This window comes from Octopus bimaculoides, chromosome 3 (assembly GCF_001194135.2).
Source record: "Octopus bimaculoides isolate UCB-OBI-ISO-001 chromosome 3, ASM119413v2, whole genome shotgun sequence".
Classification (NCBI taxonomy): Eukaryota; Metazoa; Mollusca; class Cephalopoda; order Octopoda; family Octopodidae; genus Octopus; species Octopus bimaculoides.
The window spans coordinates 167,921,119-167,940,203 of NC_068983.1; the positions used below are offsets into that span (position 1 = coordinate 167,921,119).

The 19,085-nt window shown below is 39.5% G+C and overlaps 1 protein-coding gene across 6 annotated transcripts in view; it reads right to left on the reverse strand.

Moving 5' to 3' along the window:
• LOC106883526 (DENN domain-containing protein 5B) overlaps positions 1 to 19,085 on the reverse strand; it is a 189,698-nt gene that overhangs the window by 77,544 nt on the left and 93,069 nt on the right. For all 6 annotated transcript variants that reach the window (XM_052966691.1, XM_052966693.1, XM_052966692.1 and 3 more), the window contains exon 7: positions 334 to 517. In XM_052966691.1, the coding sequence (XP_052822651.1) occupies positions 334 to 517 (184 nt within the window). The remainder of the gene's footprint in view (positions 1 to 333; positions 518 to 19,085) is intronic.

Below are 19,085 nucleotides of genomic sequence, written 5' to 3' on the forward strand. Positions count from 1 at the left end.
GCCTTGTGAGTGGATTTGGTAGATAGAAACTAAAAGAAGCCTGTTGTGTGTGTGTATATATATATATGGGTATATGTGTGTATATGTTTGTGTGTCTGTCCCCCCCACCCAACTTTGCTTGGCCACCGATGCTAATGTGTTTATGTCCCCATAACTTAGCAGTTTGGCAAAAGAGACCGATAGAATAAGTACTAGGCTTACAAAGAATAAGCCTTGTGATCGATTTGCTCAACTAAAAGTGGTGCTCCAGCATGGCCCCAGTCAAATGACTAAAAGAACAGCAAAATTGTCTAAGTTTTTTTTCTTTTTTTAATAAATGTGAAATGAACTCACTTTTGATTTTTAGGTTCAGTATTTAAAAGATTTTCTTGAAGTTGAGGGAATCTACCATTGATGCCAAAAGTGAGCTTTTGAAATCCATCTTTTTGTTTACAAGACTGAAGTAGTTGCTCGTCAGGTAAATGAGGTTTTTGTGCAGCTAAATCAATGAAAGAAGCCCTTTTCTCAAGATACGGTTCTGAAAAAGACAAAAAAAAAACAACAACAAAGAAAGGAACATTAGAAACGGCATTGATGGAATGTTTGTAAATAGACAAAATAATATATCTGATAATGTTGTTCTATTAAGTATCTTGAAGAAGGGAGGAAAGAAAGGTGCCTTTCATGATCATTTGACTTACTAGAAATAACAGCCAAATCTCCATTAAATTCTATTCTACCAGCTTGAAAAATTGAAGAACACATTAGATAACACAATGTTCAAAACATCACTTGAAATAAAGCTGGGAAGTCATGGTTGGAAGACCTTTGATCAAATCTGCTCATTCAGAGGTCACTCAGAGCTAAACAACAAATTCTAAGGGAAGTCTCTATGCAGTTATTTGACCTGAAAGAAATAGCAGCTAAACCTCTCTTAAAAAATTATACCACTGCATCTTAAAAAGAGAAAGACAGGTTGAAATATGTAATCCTAGATATAGTAGCCAGAATTAAAAAAAAAAAAAAGCAATGATGTTTATAGCTGGAATCCATTTAATCATAAGTCTGTTGGACAACGGATGGCTTGCAGATAAAGAACAACAACACTGGATTTGAAGATTCGAGAAGAGACACACATGGAAGAAGTTCTGGGAACTGATTGACAGGTTAATGAGGAAGGAAGTGTTACTGAAACTGAAGAGGAAATTGTAAGCTGCAATGTGTGACCAGAACTTTAATTTAAAGACATGAACGATGAACACAGGGCAGCCGAGAAGGTTGAAAAGAATGGAAGTAAGAGTGGTTCAGTGGGTGAATGGGGGATGAGAGAGAGAGAGTCAATGAAACTGCAGTGAATGATGGGGAAAAAAAGAGCCAGTGGGGAATTCCAACTACATTTCATGGTTCACTACCTCAACAGCTCCTTTATAGGATCCAGGAGGAACTACGTCTGGTTTTGGACCCTACTCCTCTACCGTTTTTGACGTGGCGCCCTGCCCCCTTTCGGAGTTGTCTTCAGCTCTGGTGTTGAGTGCATTTCTTCTTTCTCTTTTGTTCTTTGATGCAGTGTCAATGAATGTCAGCTGGCGAATGACCATCCTGCCAAATTTCCCTTTCAATACTTGCCGGTGGGCTCCAGCAGCCAGCACCAGCTAGCTGTCATGTGACACTGTCTAAGCTTCAACCAACCAATGGAGGAGAAGAGTGCATAGTTTTAGTCTCTAAACCTGCCTTTCAGAAGTGTTGTGTTAGTTTCAGTTCCAGCAACCAGAGCTGACCAGCTGTTTGGTGGTGCAAGCTTTGGCCCACCTCTCAATCAGTGATGCTGCTTAAGTGTCAGCCAGCCTCACCTAGAGATGCTATTTCCCAGTCGGCATGTTATGGCTTTCAAGCCATTTTGGGTCTTCTCGTTTTGGCCATATATAGGAGCTGGCTTTGTCAACTGCCTTCTGTATCCTCCCTTATTACTTTTCTCAGCTCTGAGCTTGAAAATGCAAACCTTCTTTTAAATACAGTTCTATATTTAAGAGATGAGGAATTATGTACATTATTTACATTCGACGAATATTTGTCCCCGCCTTGTTTGTTGTTAACACAACGTTTCGGTTGATATACCCTCCAGCCTACATCAGGTATCTTGGGGAAATTTCAAACCTGGGTTTTCATTCGTAAGGTGTTTTTCGATATTATTATTAATACTCTTATTATTCAAGTCACTGCCTGGAATCGAACTCAGAATCTTGGGGTTAGTAGCCTGCGCTCTTAACCACTACGCCATGATAATAACATTGAAAAATACCTTAACAATGAGAACCCAGGTTCGAAATTTCCCCAAGACACCTGATGAAGGCTGGAGGGTATATCAGCCAAAACGTTGTGTTAACAAACAAGATGAGGATAAATATCCATCAAATGTAAATAATGTAAATAATGTTCTTTTAAATAATGCTGCCAGTTTCCTTTCAATGAAGTCTCTAGCCTCCACTGCCAGGTGGTAATACTCGACAGTCCAGTCCTGTTCTCCACACTCTTTGATTAACCTCTCGCACCTCCTCTCCTTCTGTTGCTCTACATTAGCGATGTTCTCTTCCCATAACACTGTCAGCTCTAGCAAGATTCCTATTCTCCGTTCTGTGTTCCATAGGATTAAGTCCGGTCTGTTTGTTGTTTTTATGAGTGGAAATATTAACAGTCTTTCCAAATTCACGGCCAGGTCCCAGCATCCCTTCCATCTTTCATCTGTCTCGTATACTTTGTTTGAAAGCCTGGCCTTATGTCTTTTCCCCTCCTTCTGGAAGTATGTTTTTCCACACTTTTCCACTTTGGGGCACTCTCCTCTATCGTCTCCTTCGATCTTCTCCTCGAGTGCTGTACTTATGGCACCGAGGACTTGATTGTGACACCATGTCTGTCTGTCTGTCTAGTGCTGGCCTGCAGCTACGTTCAGCAGTTGTTTGTATGTTTCATTAGAGTAAATTTGCTAGTGAAGGTAAAACATTGAAGGTAGACTTGATCAGGAAGGATGCTCTTGCTTGTTGCCAAGCCCAAAAGAGCCAGTGATGGATGTTGGGAAGAGAAACAGGATGTGGGGACTGTAGAAGGATGAAAAAATGAGTAGGTCAGGGTAAGAGGGGTGGTTAACATGAACAAGGAAGAGGAAGACTGAGAAAGATCTGGTCAATGATGACGGAGGAAGAGAATACATTGGAGAGAAGAGAGCAAAACGGGGGAGACTGGCATGAGGCTGACAGGGCCAGCCCCTGGTTTGGCAGAGAAAATGACCTTGAAACACTTGTAGATGAAAGCAGCTGCAGCAGAGATAGTACTGGGTCCAAAAAGCAATATATGGGGGTCATCTAACCAATGGGGGACAAACAGTAACAATGGCCAAGAATGGATTATAAAGGATGTTTTGCAAACAACTTGCACATGCAAGTGCTACCAGTCAAAAGCTCTGCATACCAGAAGCCAACAAGTGTATGGGGTCATCACGAAAGAACGCGTTTTGGGGTCTACCTCTCAATGGCATCATTGTGCACTGGACCCCCGCCTCACTAAAATGAGGCCCCACTTGATAGATCAACTGGTTATCAGATATAGCTCAATAGTCTTCTAGCCATCACTCATCAATCATCTCTATTTAACCAAATCCAGTGGCTTGCCTTTTCCACTGTAGTTTGGATATCACTCCACTCACGGTGGTTTTTAGCTTACGATGAGTTAGGCCTAATGATAACAACAGTCATCTCACACTGTGTCCAATGAATCCTCTACATCCAACTTCAATTGGAAAATGCTTTGCTTTCCAGCCCATGTCTTCCTGTATCTATCAAGCTTTTTTACACGATATGGTTTCAATGTTATTTAGTTGCTTTGACTAGCAGATCAAGCAACTGCACAGAGTTTTCCACACTGATTCATGCACTTTAAAGTTACGAAATTGTGTGAACATGCATTTTCAGTAAACACAAAGAAAATACTTATTTTAAAAAAAGGCCACAGACAAATACACACACACATACACACACACACAAAACTTTATGTTGAACAAATGAGGAAAGAGAGAATACTGTACAGAAGGATATGGCTTCACCTGAAGATCATAGAGGTGTGAAACTCAAGTCACATGACAATTTCTCAGCTTCAGTTTTCATAAATAAAAAATACTGTGTGGGCGTGCGCGCGCACACACACACACACACACACACATTGATGAAATAAGTAGAGATTAGAAGAGGTAATATGGATATTAGGATTAAGACAACATAATTCAATATTAACAAATTTGTTTGAGGTAAGACAAAAATAAATAATTATTAAGTAGAGCTAATCTGTTAGAGAAGAGAAAATCGTTTTTTATTTAACAAATGAATCTTAATTATAAAATAATGTGTTTCTAATTCAAGCTGAAGGGCAGCAATTTTTAGAAGAGAGGCTTAGACGATAATATTGATCCCAGTACTTGACTGGTACTTTATTTTTATCAACCCTCAAAGGACGAAAGGCAAAGTTGACCTCAACTCTGTGATTAAAGAGCTTGCTTTGAAACCATGTGGTTTCTGTTTCAATCTCACTGCATGCCACCTTGGGCAAGCATCTATTAAAGCCTCAGGCCAACCAATACCTTGTAAGAGAATTTAATGCACAGACTATGTGTATGTGTGAGTGTGTGTTTTTGTGTATTTGTCCCCACCCCCATCACATGACAACTGGTCAGGGTTTGTTTAAATTTCCATAATTTAACAGTGTCCCCACCCCCACCACATGACATAATTCCCATAATTTAACAGTTTAGCAAAGGAGACAGGTAGGATAAAAACCTGGCTTAAGAACAGTAGTGGGACTGATCTTTAAGATTAGAACTCTTTAAAGTGGTGCCCCAGCTTGGCCTCAGTCCAATGATTCAAACAAGTAAAAGATAAAAGACTCTTTTCTAATCTAGGCACAAGGCCTGAAATTTTGGGGGAGGGGGGGGCAGTCAATTAGATTGACCCTAGTATGCAACTAGTACTTCATTTACTGACACCAAAATGGTGAAAGGCAAAGTTGACCTTGGTGGAATTTGAACTCAGAACGTAAAGACAGACGAAATACCACTAAGCATTTCACCCAGCATGCTAACATTTCTGCCAGCTCAGCTAATCTCATTGAAATAATTATAAACAGAAGCAGGGTAACATTCACCTTTGACATCGAGAACAAGTTCTACATCACTCTTAACCATTTTGATAGCAACTCACTTGAAACTGTCCCTGGTTCTTTGATGCAAAATTTCCTGCTTTAAAGAAATCTAAATTAAAACCTTCCATTAAAATGTTATGTTCGAAATACCATTTTAATAATCCTATAATTCTTGCTAATTTTGGCACAAGATCAACAGTTTTTAGCAGAGGGGCAAGTTAATTACATCAACCTAAGGACTTGACTGCTTTTTGCCAGGTTGCCACTTTAACAATCCTTTAGCATTCAGATTATAGTCAAATGCATATTTATTCACATTATTTTGAATTAATCATGCATTGGGCAATAAAATGTGCTTGCAAAGACCTGTCGAGTCAAGAGAAGTCATTGTTGTGGCCAATGACAGTACCGCCTGACTGGTACCCATGCCGATGGCACGTAAACAGCACCATTCATGTGTGGTCGTGCCAGTGCCACCTAACTGGTCCCGTGCCAGTAGCACATAACAAGTACCATTCGAGTGTGATCGTTATTAGTGCTGCCTGACTGGCTCCCATGCTGGTGGCACATAAAAAGTACCATTCAAGCGTGGTCAATGCCAGCACTGCCTGATTGGTCCTGTGCCAAAAGCACCATTCGAGCGTAGTCATTGCCAGTGCTGCCTGACTGGCTCCCATGCCAGTGGCACATAAAAAGTACCATTCAAGCGTGGTCGATGCCAGTACCGCCTGACTGGCCTTCGAGCCGGTGGCATGTAAAAAGCACCCACTATATTCTCGGAGTGGTTGGTGTTAGGAAGGGCATCCAGCTGTAGAAACTCTGCCAGATCAGGTTGGAGCCTGGTGCAGCCTTCTGGCTTGCCAGTCCTCAGTCAAACCATCCAGCCCAAGCCAGCATGAAAAGCAGACGTTAAACAACGACGATGGTGATGCATTATCTTGTAGCTATGAGATGTTGATGATAGGATTGTTTACTTTTAGAACGACACTGTAGAGTAAGAGTAAAAGGTTGGATCTGACTGGTTTGAACATAAAACAGGCAGAATATTTGGGGCCAGATGTGGCTTATTTAAATGTGAAGGGGTTAAGACACCATTTTCATAATAAAAAGGTTATTTTATTAAATTCTTCATTATTTTCAAAACTGATTGAAAGAAAGGCACCATATTTCCATAGAAATATGTGACAACAGAACAAAGGAATGGTAAGGAAAGGGCTAAGTATTTACTTTCTCAAGACTTCAGTGTTGGGAGCTGAGTGGATGTTTCATCTGGATTATCAGATCATAAATCAAATTCACAATTTGATTCTGCCTATTAACAAGACCTTCTTGTCCACTCAAAGTCACTTGCAATACAGACTAGCAAGTATTAGAATTCAGAGATAGGCTTGTTTCTCGTCTCGTTTTATTAAGTGCTACCAAACCCAATAATTAAGTCCTTAAGTGATTTATGAAAGTATTTTTTAAAAAAACATGTTTTCTGAACAACTGGAATCCATGTAAACCAAATTCAGGGTTCTACCATCGACATTCTAATGTTTCTTTTTACTATACTGACATGGAGCTTTAGGATACAGTACATCTCCAACTGTCTTGGTGATCTTTCCTCATCTCTTCTGAGAGACCTGGTATCCGAAGATTGAATCTCACTACTCTGACCTCATGTCGTCCTTTCATATCTTTCACAGCCTTCCTCCACCAACAGCGTATAACACCTTTCCACCCAGTATTCAGCATCCATTTATATTCCAGATCCACACTAGTACAGTCAGTTGTCCCTCCTACATACTTTGGATGATGACTTTAACACATGGAACACTCCCTTACTTCATTAGTATTCCTTTCAGGTGAGATTAGGATTTTCCATCCAAATAATCGGGTGTATCTTGTTTCACTTCAGTCTTTGCAATCTTCTACATTCAATGTTTGTTTCACTACCATGCTTCACTGTCTTTCATTGCCATCAATACAAAGAGAAATGTTTATCCTCTGTCTCCCACTCACTTTCATTACAAGCTGTATATCCAATAGTAAATTGCATTACCTTGGTAACAAATTATAAGCTGTACTGAGAGAGCTGTCAGAGCGGTTCACAGAATTCATTTGATGAGTGTTCCTTTTGTTAACCACTCCTATCTATCAATTACATCTGAAGTTTTAGTTCTCTGTTAACTTATAAAGAAATTCTCCTACTACAGCTATTGTTTAGGTTTCACATAAAATGAAATTTCCTTTCTCTGTTGCAAGCCATTTCAGTCTCCAGTCCAACTACAACTCTGACGTTATGCTAAAGGACACCACTGCCAGCCCATAAAACTTCTCATCAACAAACAATCAGGAACCGGTGATTTATGAAGAATAAACAGGAACTGGAGACAGCACTCTGCTAGACTTGAATATTCACTTCTTTACTGAATCTGTTGCCAATCTTAACCTTGCCAACCTCATGTTCCAACTTGGCTTCCATCGTTTTCACAGCACATTCATTGATACCTAGTTCTCTTAGGCTCCACTACATTTCAAAACAAAGGAACTTGTAAAAAGCATCCAGATCATTAAATATAAAAAGATTTTGTTTGTTCTTGTGTTTTTATAGCAAAAAACCAGTTGAAATACATCTGTGGTTCAACAATCTGGCAGAAAATCAAATGGTCTAGCTGGCTTCTGAAATGGACGGGATGGTTAAAGACTGGAATGGTTAGATGAACTAATTAAGGTAGCCAGAATATTTAGTGGAATAATTAAATTAAAACTTAAATAGGCAACATGACAGTATCATTGCTGTCTCTGTATGACCCAACTCATGGTGTTGATGATTCTGGGAGGGTCCTTGTGCAAGCTACCTTGCTAAATGCTATCTCAGTTGTTGGGTCAAACAGACATTCTCTATATGCTTACCACTGCTCATCTCAATAATCCCAGCTATGATTTCCACAACTTTGGCTGCCAAAGGCAGAAATATGCATGTGTAGATAGGTGTGTGTGTGTGTGTGTGTGTGTGTGTGTGTGTGTGTGTGTGTGTGTGTGTGTGTGTGTATGTCCTAGTGGTTAAGGTGTTACACTCATGATCATGAGCTTATGGTTTCAATTCCTGGAGCAGGTGGTGCATTGTGCTCTTCAGCAAAACATTTCATCTCTCTGTGATCGTTTCAGCATCTGACCTGTGATAGGCAAAGTCGACTTGATGGAGGAGAGAGTGAACTGATGTACAACACATACATTCGATCCCTACAAACAAATCCTTTTTGCTGATCATTCAGCAAAACCTGAACACTCATACGTCCTCTTCAGTAGGAGATTATCATTGTTGGCTGTGGGTGTATAAAGTTAAAATCTGTCTCAAGCTTGTAGGCTCATTCAGCTGGAGTTTATCTTAGTTCCCAAGGTGTATAAGCAACTGAGAATACAAGATGCCCCACTGAATGGGGCACAGTCCATCAGAGTTAACACTGTCCCTCTCACAGCTGTCAGTGATACTGATTCTCAGGTGGGTAAAGTGAAACAACATGAAATAAAGTGTATTTCCCAACGATGTAATGCACTGCCTTGCCTAAGAATTAAACCTACAACTTCACAGTCATAAGTAACACTAACCACTAGGTTATCACCTCTACAAGAGATGAGAGCCTCTATAACTTTAGCACATTTATTTTCTCAGGCCAAAGGCTGTGGCCATCTTGACAATAAAAAAAAAGATACTTTAAGAATCTTGTTTGAAAGTTTTTTTTTTCTCAAAAAATTAACTTTTAATCTGTTATTCTTGAAACATTTTTAAACACACCCAAGAAATTTGATCATTAGCCAAATCTTTCACACTAAGATAGTCTTTTCTAGAAACTCAAAAGAGAAACACTAAGAATGAAGTGAAGGGGAGACTGGTGCGTCAGATAAAGGAGAGGCCTTTGCCAGACAAGCAACAGAGTCACAGAGAGCTGTGCATCTGGTAGAGAAGTGTTGCAGTGCTATTGGTGATTGAATATCTACCAATCAATCACATTCTGCAGGGTCACTCACTCTGAAATAAACTCTTTCACAGATCTAGTCTCTCTGGTATTTCCAGATTTTTCCATTTTCCAACATTCCCCAAGCCCTATTTTTAAATCTTAACTCTACAACTACAGCTGAACAACACAGTTACCACAGCAACCAAATACACTGAAGCCACGTCTACATTTCAAACTCTGGCAAACCCAAGTTTATCAATGGCTGGCCGTTGCCAGTACCGCCTGACTGGCCTTCGTAGGATTTTCGAGCGAGTTTGTTGCCAGTGCCCCTAGACTGGCTCTTGTGCGGGTGGCACATAAAATACACCATTTTGAGCGTGGCTGTTGCCAGTACCGCCTGACTGGCCTTCGTGCGGGTGACACGTAAAAGCACCCACTACACTCTCTGAGTGGTTGGCATTAGGAAGGGCATCCAGCTGTAGAAACTCTGCCAAATTAGATTGGAGCTTGGTGTTGCCATCCGGTTTCACCAGTCCTCAGTCATGCTAGCATGGAAAGTGGATGTTAAACGATGATGATGATGATTACTTCCAGAAATTTCAACTCTGGTAACAAATTTAACCAATTCATTATTCTTCTAGTTACCATATTTCTGTCGAAATACACTGTCTTAATTTCAGTCTTGAAAATAATGAAGAATTTAGTGAAAAATAAAAACCTGTCATTTTTAAGCTGGTATCTGGGGTATAAATGAAGACAGAATATTTATGTTAGAGTTTAACTGAAATCATTTTTAAGAAATTGTGTCAAAGAACCAGGGCAACTTCAGATGTGTTTCTAACAAAACGGCTAAAATGGCCAAAAGTACGTGGCTTAATGATTAGGATGTTCAGCTCAAGATCACAAGGCCATAAGTTCAGTACCCAGTGGCATGTTGTGTCCTTGAGCATGGTACCTCGTTTTACATTGTCCCAGGCCACTCAGCTGGTAAAAATTAAGTTTGTACCAGTAATTCAAAGGGCCAGCCTTGTCACATTCTGTGTCATGCTAAATCTCCCCAAGAACTATGTTAAGGGTACACGTGTCTGTGAGGTGCTCAGCAACCTGCATGTTAATTTCACAAGTAGGTTGTTCTGTTGATTGGATCAACTGGAATCTTTGTCACTGTAACCAATGAAGTGTCAGTAAAATGGTCAAAAACACCACAATAGTTGGATGTTGATATGTTATTCGTTCTCTCATTCCTTTACCTTGAAATAATTTACTGCAAAATACAATATTAGCATATGCGCAAAATTTAGGACTTTCAAGCTTCCTAGCAATGTCCATAAAAATTCCACAGCCCATTTGTGGGACTGTGTCAACCAAAAACATTCTCCCCATTCAGTCATTTTCTTCATAATCCTTTGAATAATTTCTTGGGAACCTTGTCTATTTGCTTCAGTCGTGTTTTCTTTTCTAACCTGTTTTTCTTCATTCTGGTTTGTGCAAATATTCTTGCCTATCGCCATTATTCATATTTTGCCTTCTTTCTTGAGTCACAAGTCTCATTCTTTCCCTATCAGATTCAGCTTCATCATTTGTCATATGACTCTCTAACACACACTTTTCCTTTCCCGTGACAGGTTCTTTTTACAACACAGGAATCTATCATCAGCACTTTGACAATTTTGTGTTCATATTTCACCAACGAATGTAATGCTTATTTATTCACATTACTTTGAATTAATAATACATTGTCTTGTAACTTCAAAATTTCAGTGATATGATTATTTATTTTTGGAATAACATTGTAGGGTAGGTGTGAGAGGTCAGATCTGGCTGGTTTCAACATTAAATAGCTAGAATATGACCAGTTTAAATGCTAAAGGGTTCACATAATAATTGCTGATTGACACCTAATTTGAGGCTTAATACTTTGACCTATTAAAAGAAACATTAAAAAAAAAAGATAAATCAATTATAGACAGCTTTTACACAATATTGTCATGGATTAAAGAAGCTACATAGATAATTATTACGATTTCCTAATGCAAATCGCTCCAAGATTACTGTAGATGCATTTTACATGCTACCAGTATGGGTGTCAGTTATGAAACACTGGCACCGGCCACGACTATGATCTCACTTGGCTTGGCAGGTCTTAACCATGGTATATTGCCAAAGGTCTTGGTCACTTGTCACTACCTCCATGAGGCCCAAAGTTCAAAGGCTGCTTTTTATGTGCCATATATGCAACACCGGCATCAGTCACAGCTACAATTTCATTTGGCTTGATGGGTCTTCTCAAGCATAGCATATCACCCAACGTTTGAAGGATGCTTTTTATGTACCACTGGCACAAGTGCCAGTTACACAACACTGGCATCAGCCACAACTGTGATTTCACTTGACCAGTCTTCTCAAGCATGGCAAAGGTCTTGGTAACAAGTCATTACCTCCATAAGGCCCCAACATTTGAAGATCATACTTCATCACTTTGTCCATAGCAGAAACATAATTCATTTTGTTGTATGATAAATTATTTTACATGTCTGCATCAGTGTATATGTTATAAATCACATACTACTATTATTGTACATTTTACAAGCTAATACAGGTGTAGACAGTTAGTTCATCAGATCTATAGAATATCACAGTTACATCCATTCTTCTTCAACTTCAATATACAAAAAGTATGGAGAGACAACCTTGAAGAGCTGCTTAATCAAGACACCACTGTTGACAGTGACATTCTAGATTTCATCCCAACACGATTCCTAAAGGAAGTTACCAACACTCTTGCTGAAATGAAAGAAACCATTGTCATCCTAAAGAACAAGGCTGCTGGGCCGGACAGGATCCCTGCTGAGATTTACAAAATTAGCAGCAGCCGACTCCATGGCCAAATACACCAACACCTCATCAAGATTTGGACCAATGAAGAGATACCATCTGACTTCAGAGATTCAGCCACTGTGAAGAAGAAGGGAGAACAATCTGAATGTGGAGATTACAGGGGAATCTCCATGCTTGGATTATGAACAACTGCTTAAAACTATTAGTTGAGGAAATTCTTCTGGAGACTCAAGCAGGTATTAGATCATCCCAGGGAACCATTGGTATGATCTTCACCTCGTGTTAACTCAGAAAAGTGCCATGAATAGTATCAACCGCTGTAGATGGCCTTCAATGATCTGACCAAGGCATTCGATTCTGTAAAAAGAACTTCTGTGGGACATTCTCTCCATCTATGGATGCCCTCCTAAGTACATCTGCATTCTAAGATTCCTCCATCATGACATGTTTGTGACTGTCCTGGTCAAAAAAGGAACATCTGATCATTTCCAAGTAAAAATGTGAGTAAAATAGGGATGTGTTCGTCATCTTCATCGCTACCACCCTGCACATCATTAAAGAAGATCTTCTATCAGGTATCAAAATCATTTATTGAACCTAAAGGAAATTGTTCAACCTTGCCAGTCTCAAGTCCAAAACTAAAATATCAGCCTCTTGAAATCAGCCAAAACAACAAGTAACGAGGCTCACATCATCGAAAGTCAACTGAGGCAGAGTGGGCATGTTGTTGGAATGTCTGATGACTGATCCCTGAAACAGATCAATTCTCAGCTGAAAGAAGGAAACAGGAAGAAGGGAGAACAGAAGAAGGGCTACAGGGATCTGTTGAAGGCCAACATGAAAAATTGTAACAGACTTCAACAACTGGGAAGAAAATGCAAATGATCCAAACTTCTGGAGATCCCTCATCCGTGAAGGAACAACTACATTCGAGACAAACAAATGTGAAGAACTAAAAGAAGAGCAAAGAAAGAGCAATAAGGTACAACTGCAACCCAGACCAGATCTCCACCCCGACCGAGGAACAACCTGCCCAGTAATGCGGAAAATGCTTCAAAGCCCAAATTGGACTCATTGGCCATCTTAGAGTGCATCAACAAACCAACATGGACGAGAAAGAAAACTATCATCCCTGAAGAAAGACGGATAACCATGATGACAACAACAACAACGACAAAAAGTCATTTTTGAAATATTATTGATTGGGTTTACTGGGTTTCAGCTGCATAGGGGCACTAGGCATTACACCATCCCAGGGAACCATTGATATCACTATGCATTACACCCTTGTGTTTTGGTTTAGAGCCTCATTCACGAAAGGAGCTTTTTTGTGAGTATCACCAAATTAGATAAATCCACATATTGCTTGTTAAACACAGACACACACACAGAGGTGAGCACATAAGTGCAAAACAAGGTGGAAAAAATAGTACTCAAATACTAAAGGTAAAGTAATATGCTTTTATTAAAGCTGCAAAATTATCACAAAAACTGTTACTCAGAGTTTCATGCTCCCATTCGTCAGTTGTGATAAAAACTAAATTAAAGTTGTGACGGTACATATAATATAGTGTGATGTGTACATGAATAAGCTGAGAAAATCAACCACCCAATCAAATATAGAGAGAGAGAGAGAGAGGTGGGGGGTGATGAATGAAAGTGGACAGCAGGCCAAAGAGATATAAAATATTTACAATGTTCCAAGCTTTAACATTTTGCCAGTAAAACAACCAGAACCATCTACAGGCAGAAATAATTTAACGATAATCAATCAATCTGACATACTTTCAAATGGACACTTTTAAGGAAATCTAAAAGTTTTGCTGTAAATTAAATTGTGCAATTATTAGGCATACAAAGTTCAATTACTTTTCTTATGTAATTCTATTAGCTTTTTTAAAAATTTTTTCCAATCAAAACTGACATAATTTTGTGTTGATAGGTATTTTTAAAACCCCTTTAGGTAAATAATATTAAGAATTAAAATATTATCACCAAGTACTCATTAAAATCTTATCAAGTAAATAATGGTCAATCTGAAGTAGTTTATAGAATTGGTCGAAGAGAGACATCTAGAATGACAAAAGAAGTGACTAAAAAAACAAGTTTTCATTAGGTACAAGAATTGAGTGCAGAAACAAATATTAAAATAAAGCATCTAATTTTATTCATTGTATCATTTGTGCTAAGTCAACCATGCTGATAGGATGATCATTCTTAATAATTTAACTCGTATCATACAACATAAAGAAGTCTACCATATTGGACATCAGCCCATTCACTCGCACTTACTGTGAAAGCTGTTCTAATATTTTTGTTAGCATAATTTCTGTTAAAGTTCACTGCTGTTGTTTCAATCAAGCCAGAAAATAATGAAGAATTTACTAAAATAACATTTTACAATCACAGGCATGGCTGGGTAGTAAGGAATTTACTTCCCAATTACATGGCTTGAGGTTCAGTCCCAATGTATGGGAGACTGGGGAAGTGCCATCGGTTATAGACCTGGGCCAACCAAAGTCTTGTGAGTGGATTTGGTAGATAGAAACTGAAAGAAACTGTATAAGTGTGTGTGTGTGTGTGTGTGTGTGTGAGTCAGTCTCCTTGATTTCACATGATATTAGTAAACAAGTGTCACCATCATGCAAAGAATGCCCAGTTCCAATCTTTCGTAAATACCCTTGCTTAGAAATGGAAAAAGGTTGGTGTTAGGAAGGGTATCTGGCCAGAAATATGTAAGCTTCAATAAATTCCATCCTACCCATAAGAACGATGAACCTTCCTTTTTGATGATGAAGCTAGTCTTTGGAATATAACATGAACTTTTGATGGAAGGTTTTAATTTTGATCAGTTTAAACAGGGAGCTTGAATCTTAGGACCAGGAACAGTCTCAAGTAGTTGGTATCAAAAGAGTAAAGACTAATACAACACCCCTCGGAATAGTATATGGTCCTGCCCCTGAACAACACCTACCTGAGATTACTGATAAATACGAGCAATAAAAAAAATTGTTCTCCATTTATGAGATGACTAACAAGACAGGGACAATTATTATAATTTGGTGAAAGCTGCTCTCTCTCTCTTTCTCTCTCTAAATATATATATATATATATATATATATATATATATATATATATATATATATATATATATATCCCTTAACTCTAAGGTCTTACCATCTAAAAAATTATGCTCTATGGAAATAACTGGGTTCTAATTAATATTAGTTTCGTTGGGTTGTCCTAAGGAGACGGGTAAAGATTATTGCACTGCTTCAGTGTATTACTAATACATGCTCAGATAAAGAGGAAATTTAATCCAGCAGCATCTGGACAGAATATCATCATTTAACCATCCATGCTGGCATAGATCAGATGAGTCGACAGGATCTAATGTTTTCCAAAGAGTGCATCATACTCCTGTGACTGCTTTCACCTGGTTTCTACACCTGGATGTTCTTCCTAACACCAGTCACTTTATACAGTATAGTGGGTGCCTTCTTTTTTCATGCCACCAGCACTAGTGAGGTCACCGTGTCCTTTGCAAGACTCAGAACGAGAGGAGGATGGCTTTATGTTAGCAAATGAGGAGATAAGAGAAATGGCCTGAGCAGGTCAGATTTTTTGTTTCTGGGGTGTAGAGGAGCTCCAGGACTACTTACAATAAAGAAGAGTGTGGAGCTGATTGAGCAGGGCAGGGAAGAGATAAGAGTTGTGGCGAGGAAGGATCTGTGATGATCCTCAAGAGTGGTGGGGTTGGGGTGGGGTTGGGGTGGAATCAAGGAAGTAGGAATGGGGGGGGGATGGAGGTTGCAAGAATGTATGGGGAATGGGTGAGAGAAGGGGTGGTAAGAGATGCCTGTAAAGATATGGTAAGGTTGAAGGGTGGTGTAGTGAAAGGGGTGGGGATAACCAATGATGCAGAAGATTGGGTGCGTAAGAGATGGCTGACAGTGTAGGGGGAGAAAAGTAATGATGATATAGTAGACAGGGGATGAACAAAGGGAAAATTAGATGTGGTTGAAAGAGAGAGAAAAGAGGGAGGCACAGAGCATGAAGAGAGTGAGAGAGTAATGTAGTGAGAGAGGGTGAGAGGGAGAATATGCATCTATAAAACTAAACACTGTTAGATATTTAATCTGGTGCTTAATGGGTTTTTACCAAATCCATTACCTTAACCTATTAGCATTCAGATTATCCTGTCAAATTTAATCTTTATTTATTCACATTGTTTTGAATGAATCATGTATTATCTTGTAGCTTTCAGGTTTTGATAATGTGGTTGTTTATTTTTAGAATAACATTGAAGAGTAGGTTTGAGAGGTCTGATCTGGTCAGTTTCAACATAAAACAGGTAGAATAATTTTTGGTTGGGTTTGGTTGGTTTGAATACTAAAGGGTCAACTTGTGTTAATATTAACAAAATAAAATTAAAAAACACCGAGTACACTGAAATTATAGATATTTAGTCAATGTAAGAGCATCAGAATATTTAATTCTATGTAGTGATTTCAAATCTTACTAGTGTTGACAAAAATCCCCCACAGTACAACATGAGAGTGTAAAGTATAACTTTCCCTAATGAAAATCTGGCTTTGAAAGAAATCAATGAAATGAATAGATGGACAGCTACACTGACTTCTTATCTAAGCCGTAAATAAAGTAATGATAGCAAATCGACAAGCAACTATTTTTTGCTTATATCAGCTCCAGATGGTTTTGTTTCCACAGATGAATCATAACGACAGTAGTTGCAGACATAATTTTATGAAAGATTATTTGCCAACAGATAAAATAAACTTTAATAGCTTAGATAATTGAAAGGATAAAAGGCTTAGATAATTGAAAGGAGGTACACAAAGTAGTAGAGGGGACCCTCTAGTTTTGTTGAAGACAACTTCCCTAATAGTAGAGGGGAGTGATAAAATGCCATACAGTTCATCAGTGGATTTATATGTAAGCCTAGGGTCTCAAACTTCAAAGGGCCTCTAGCCAAGGTAGGTAGATAGGTAGACAGATAAGTAGATAGACAAATAGACAGACAGACAGATAATCAGACAGACAGATAGACAGACAGACAGAAACGTTTCTTTATTAGCCACACAGGGCTAAACACAGAGGGGACAAAATACAATGTAGAGCTTTTCTTTTGAAGAAAGAAAAAGGAGAAAAATAAAATTTCGATTAAAAGGGATCATGAAAAAAAAAAATAGCGAGATAGATAGACAGGCAGACAGACAGGCAGACAGGCAGACAGATAGACAGACAGACAGACAGGCAGGCAGGCAGGCAGACAGACAGACAGACAGGCAGACAGATAGACAGACAGACAGGCAGGCAGACAGACAGACTGATTCTCACTTCAGTACTGAGTATGTAGATTTTCACATTTTCTCAAGAATCAAATGTTTCAAAGAAATATACAATTTCATCATAGAATTTTCTTAATGACTGTGGAATTTCCATGGGCACTGCTAATTAATGATAATAATGACCAACAAAAGAAACAACTAATTTTATAATTCAACTTTCTCTTTACAAATGTATCAAAATCCGTTTATACACACACACACACACACGCGCGCGCGACTGGCCTTGTAGGGTTTTCGAGCGAGATCGTTGCCAGTGCCCCTGGGCTGGCTCTTGTGCGGGTGGCACATAAAAGACACCATTTCGAGCGTGGCCGTTTTCGTGCGGCTGACACGTAAAAGCACCCACTACACTCTGAGTGGTTGGCATTAGGAAGGGCATCCAGCTGTAGAAACTCTGCCAAATTAGACTGGAGCCTGGTGTAGCCATCCGGTTGCACCAGTCCTCAGTCAAATCGTCCAACCCATGCTAGCATGGAAAGCGGACGTTAAACGATGATGATGATGATATATGCACACACATATATATGCAAGCACGCACACACACCATCATCATCATTGTTTAAATGTCCGCTTTCCATGCTAGCATGGGTTGGACGGTTTGACTGTGGACTGGCAAGCCAGTGGGCTGCACCATGCTCCAATCTGATCTGGCAAGGTTTCTACAGCTGGATGCCCTTCCTAACACCAACCACTCTGGGAGTGTAGTGGGTGCTTTTTACTTACCACTGACACAGGAGCCAGTCTGGGGGTACTGGTATCAACCACATTCAGATGGTGCTTTTTACGTACAATCAGCACAGGCACCAGTCAGGGGACACTGGCATAGAACACATTCGCATGGTATTTTTTACATGCCACCAGCATGGAGAGATGGTCAGGTGGCACTAGCATTGACCCACGTTTGAATGGTGCTCATTACATGCCACCAGCATGGATGCCAGTCAAGCAGCACTGGTCACAACTACAATTTCGGTTTCACTAGACTCAACAGGTTTTCTGAAACACATCACATTGCCCGATGACTCAAGCGTACTTTTAAATGAGCTGCTTATGCAACACTGGCATTGGCCACGGCTGCGATCTCACTTTACTTGCCCGGTCTTCTCAAACACGGCATATCTCCAAAGGTCTCAGTCTCTTGTGATTGCCTCTGTAAGACCCAATGTTTGAAGGTTTTGCTTCCCCCCATGTCTTACTGGGTCTACCTCTTCCACAGGTTCCTTCCACTGTTAAGTGTGTGACACTTCTTTACACAGCTGTCCTCATCCATATGCAACACATGACCATATAAGCTCAGTCATCTCTTCTGCACACCACAGCTCGTGCATCTTATGTCTAACTTTTCTCTCAGAGCATTTACACTCTGTTGTGTATGCACACTAGCATTACACATCCAACGGATCATATGAGTTTATTTCTTTGAAGCCAACGCATATCCTCAGCAATCACAGCCCATGTTTCACTGCCGTGTAGCATGGCAGTTCACACACATGCATCATATAATCTACCTTTCACTCTGAGTGAGAGGCCCTTAGTTGTCAACAGAGGTAGGAGCTTTCTGAACTTTGCCCAGGCTATTCTTATTAGCCTGGGCAAAGTTATATTATATACACCACAAGGGTATTTAAAACAACACACTCACTCAGAGAGAGACACACACACACTCACGTACACACACACACTCCCACACTCACAAAAAACACTCCCACGCACACACACAGACGCACACATACATACACACACAGACGCACACATATGTACACACCCTCAC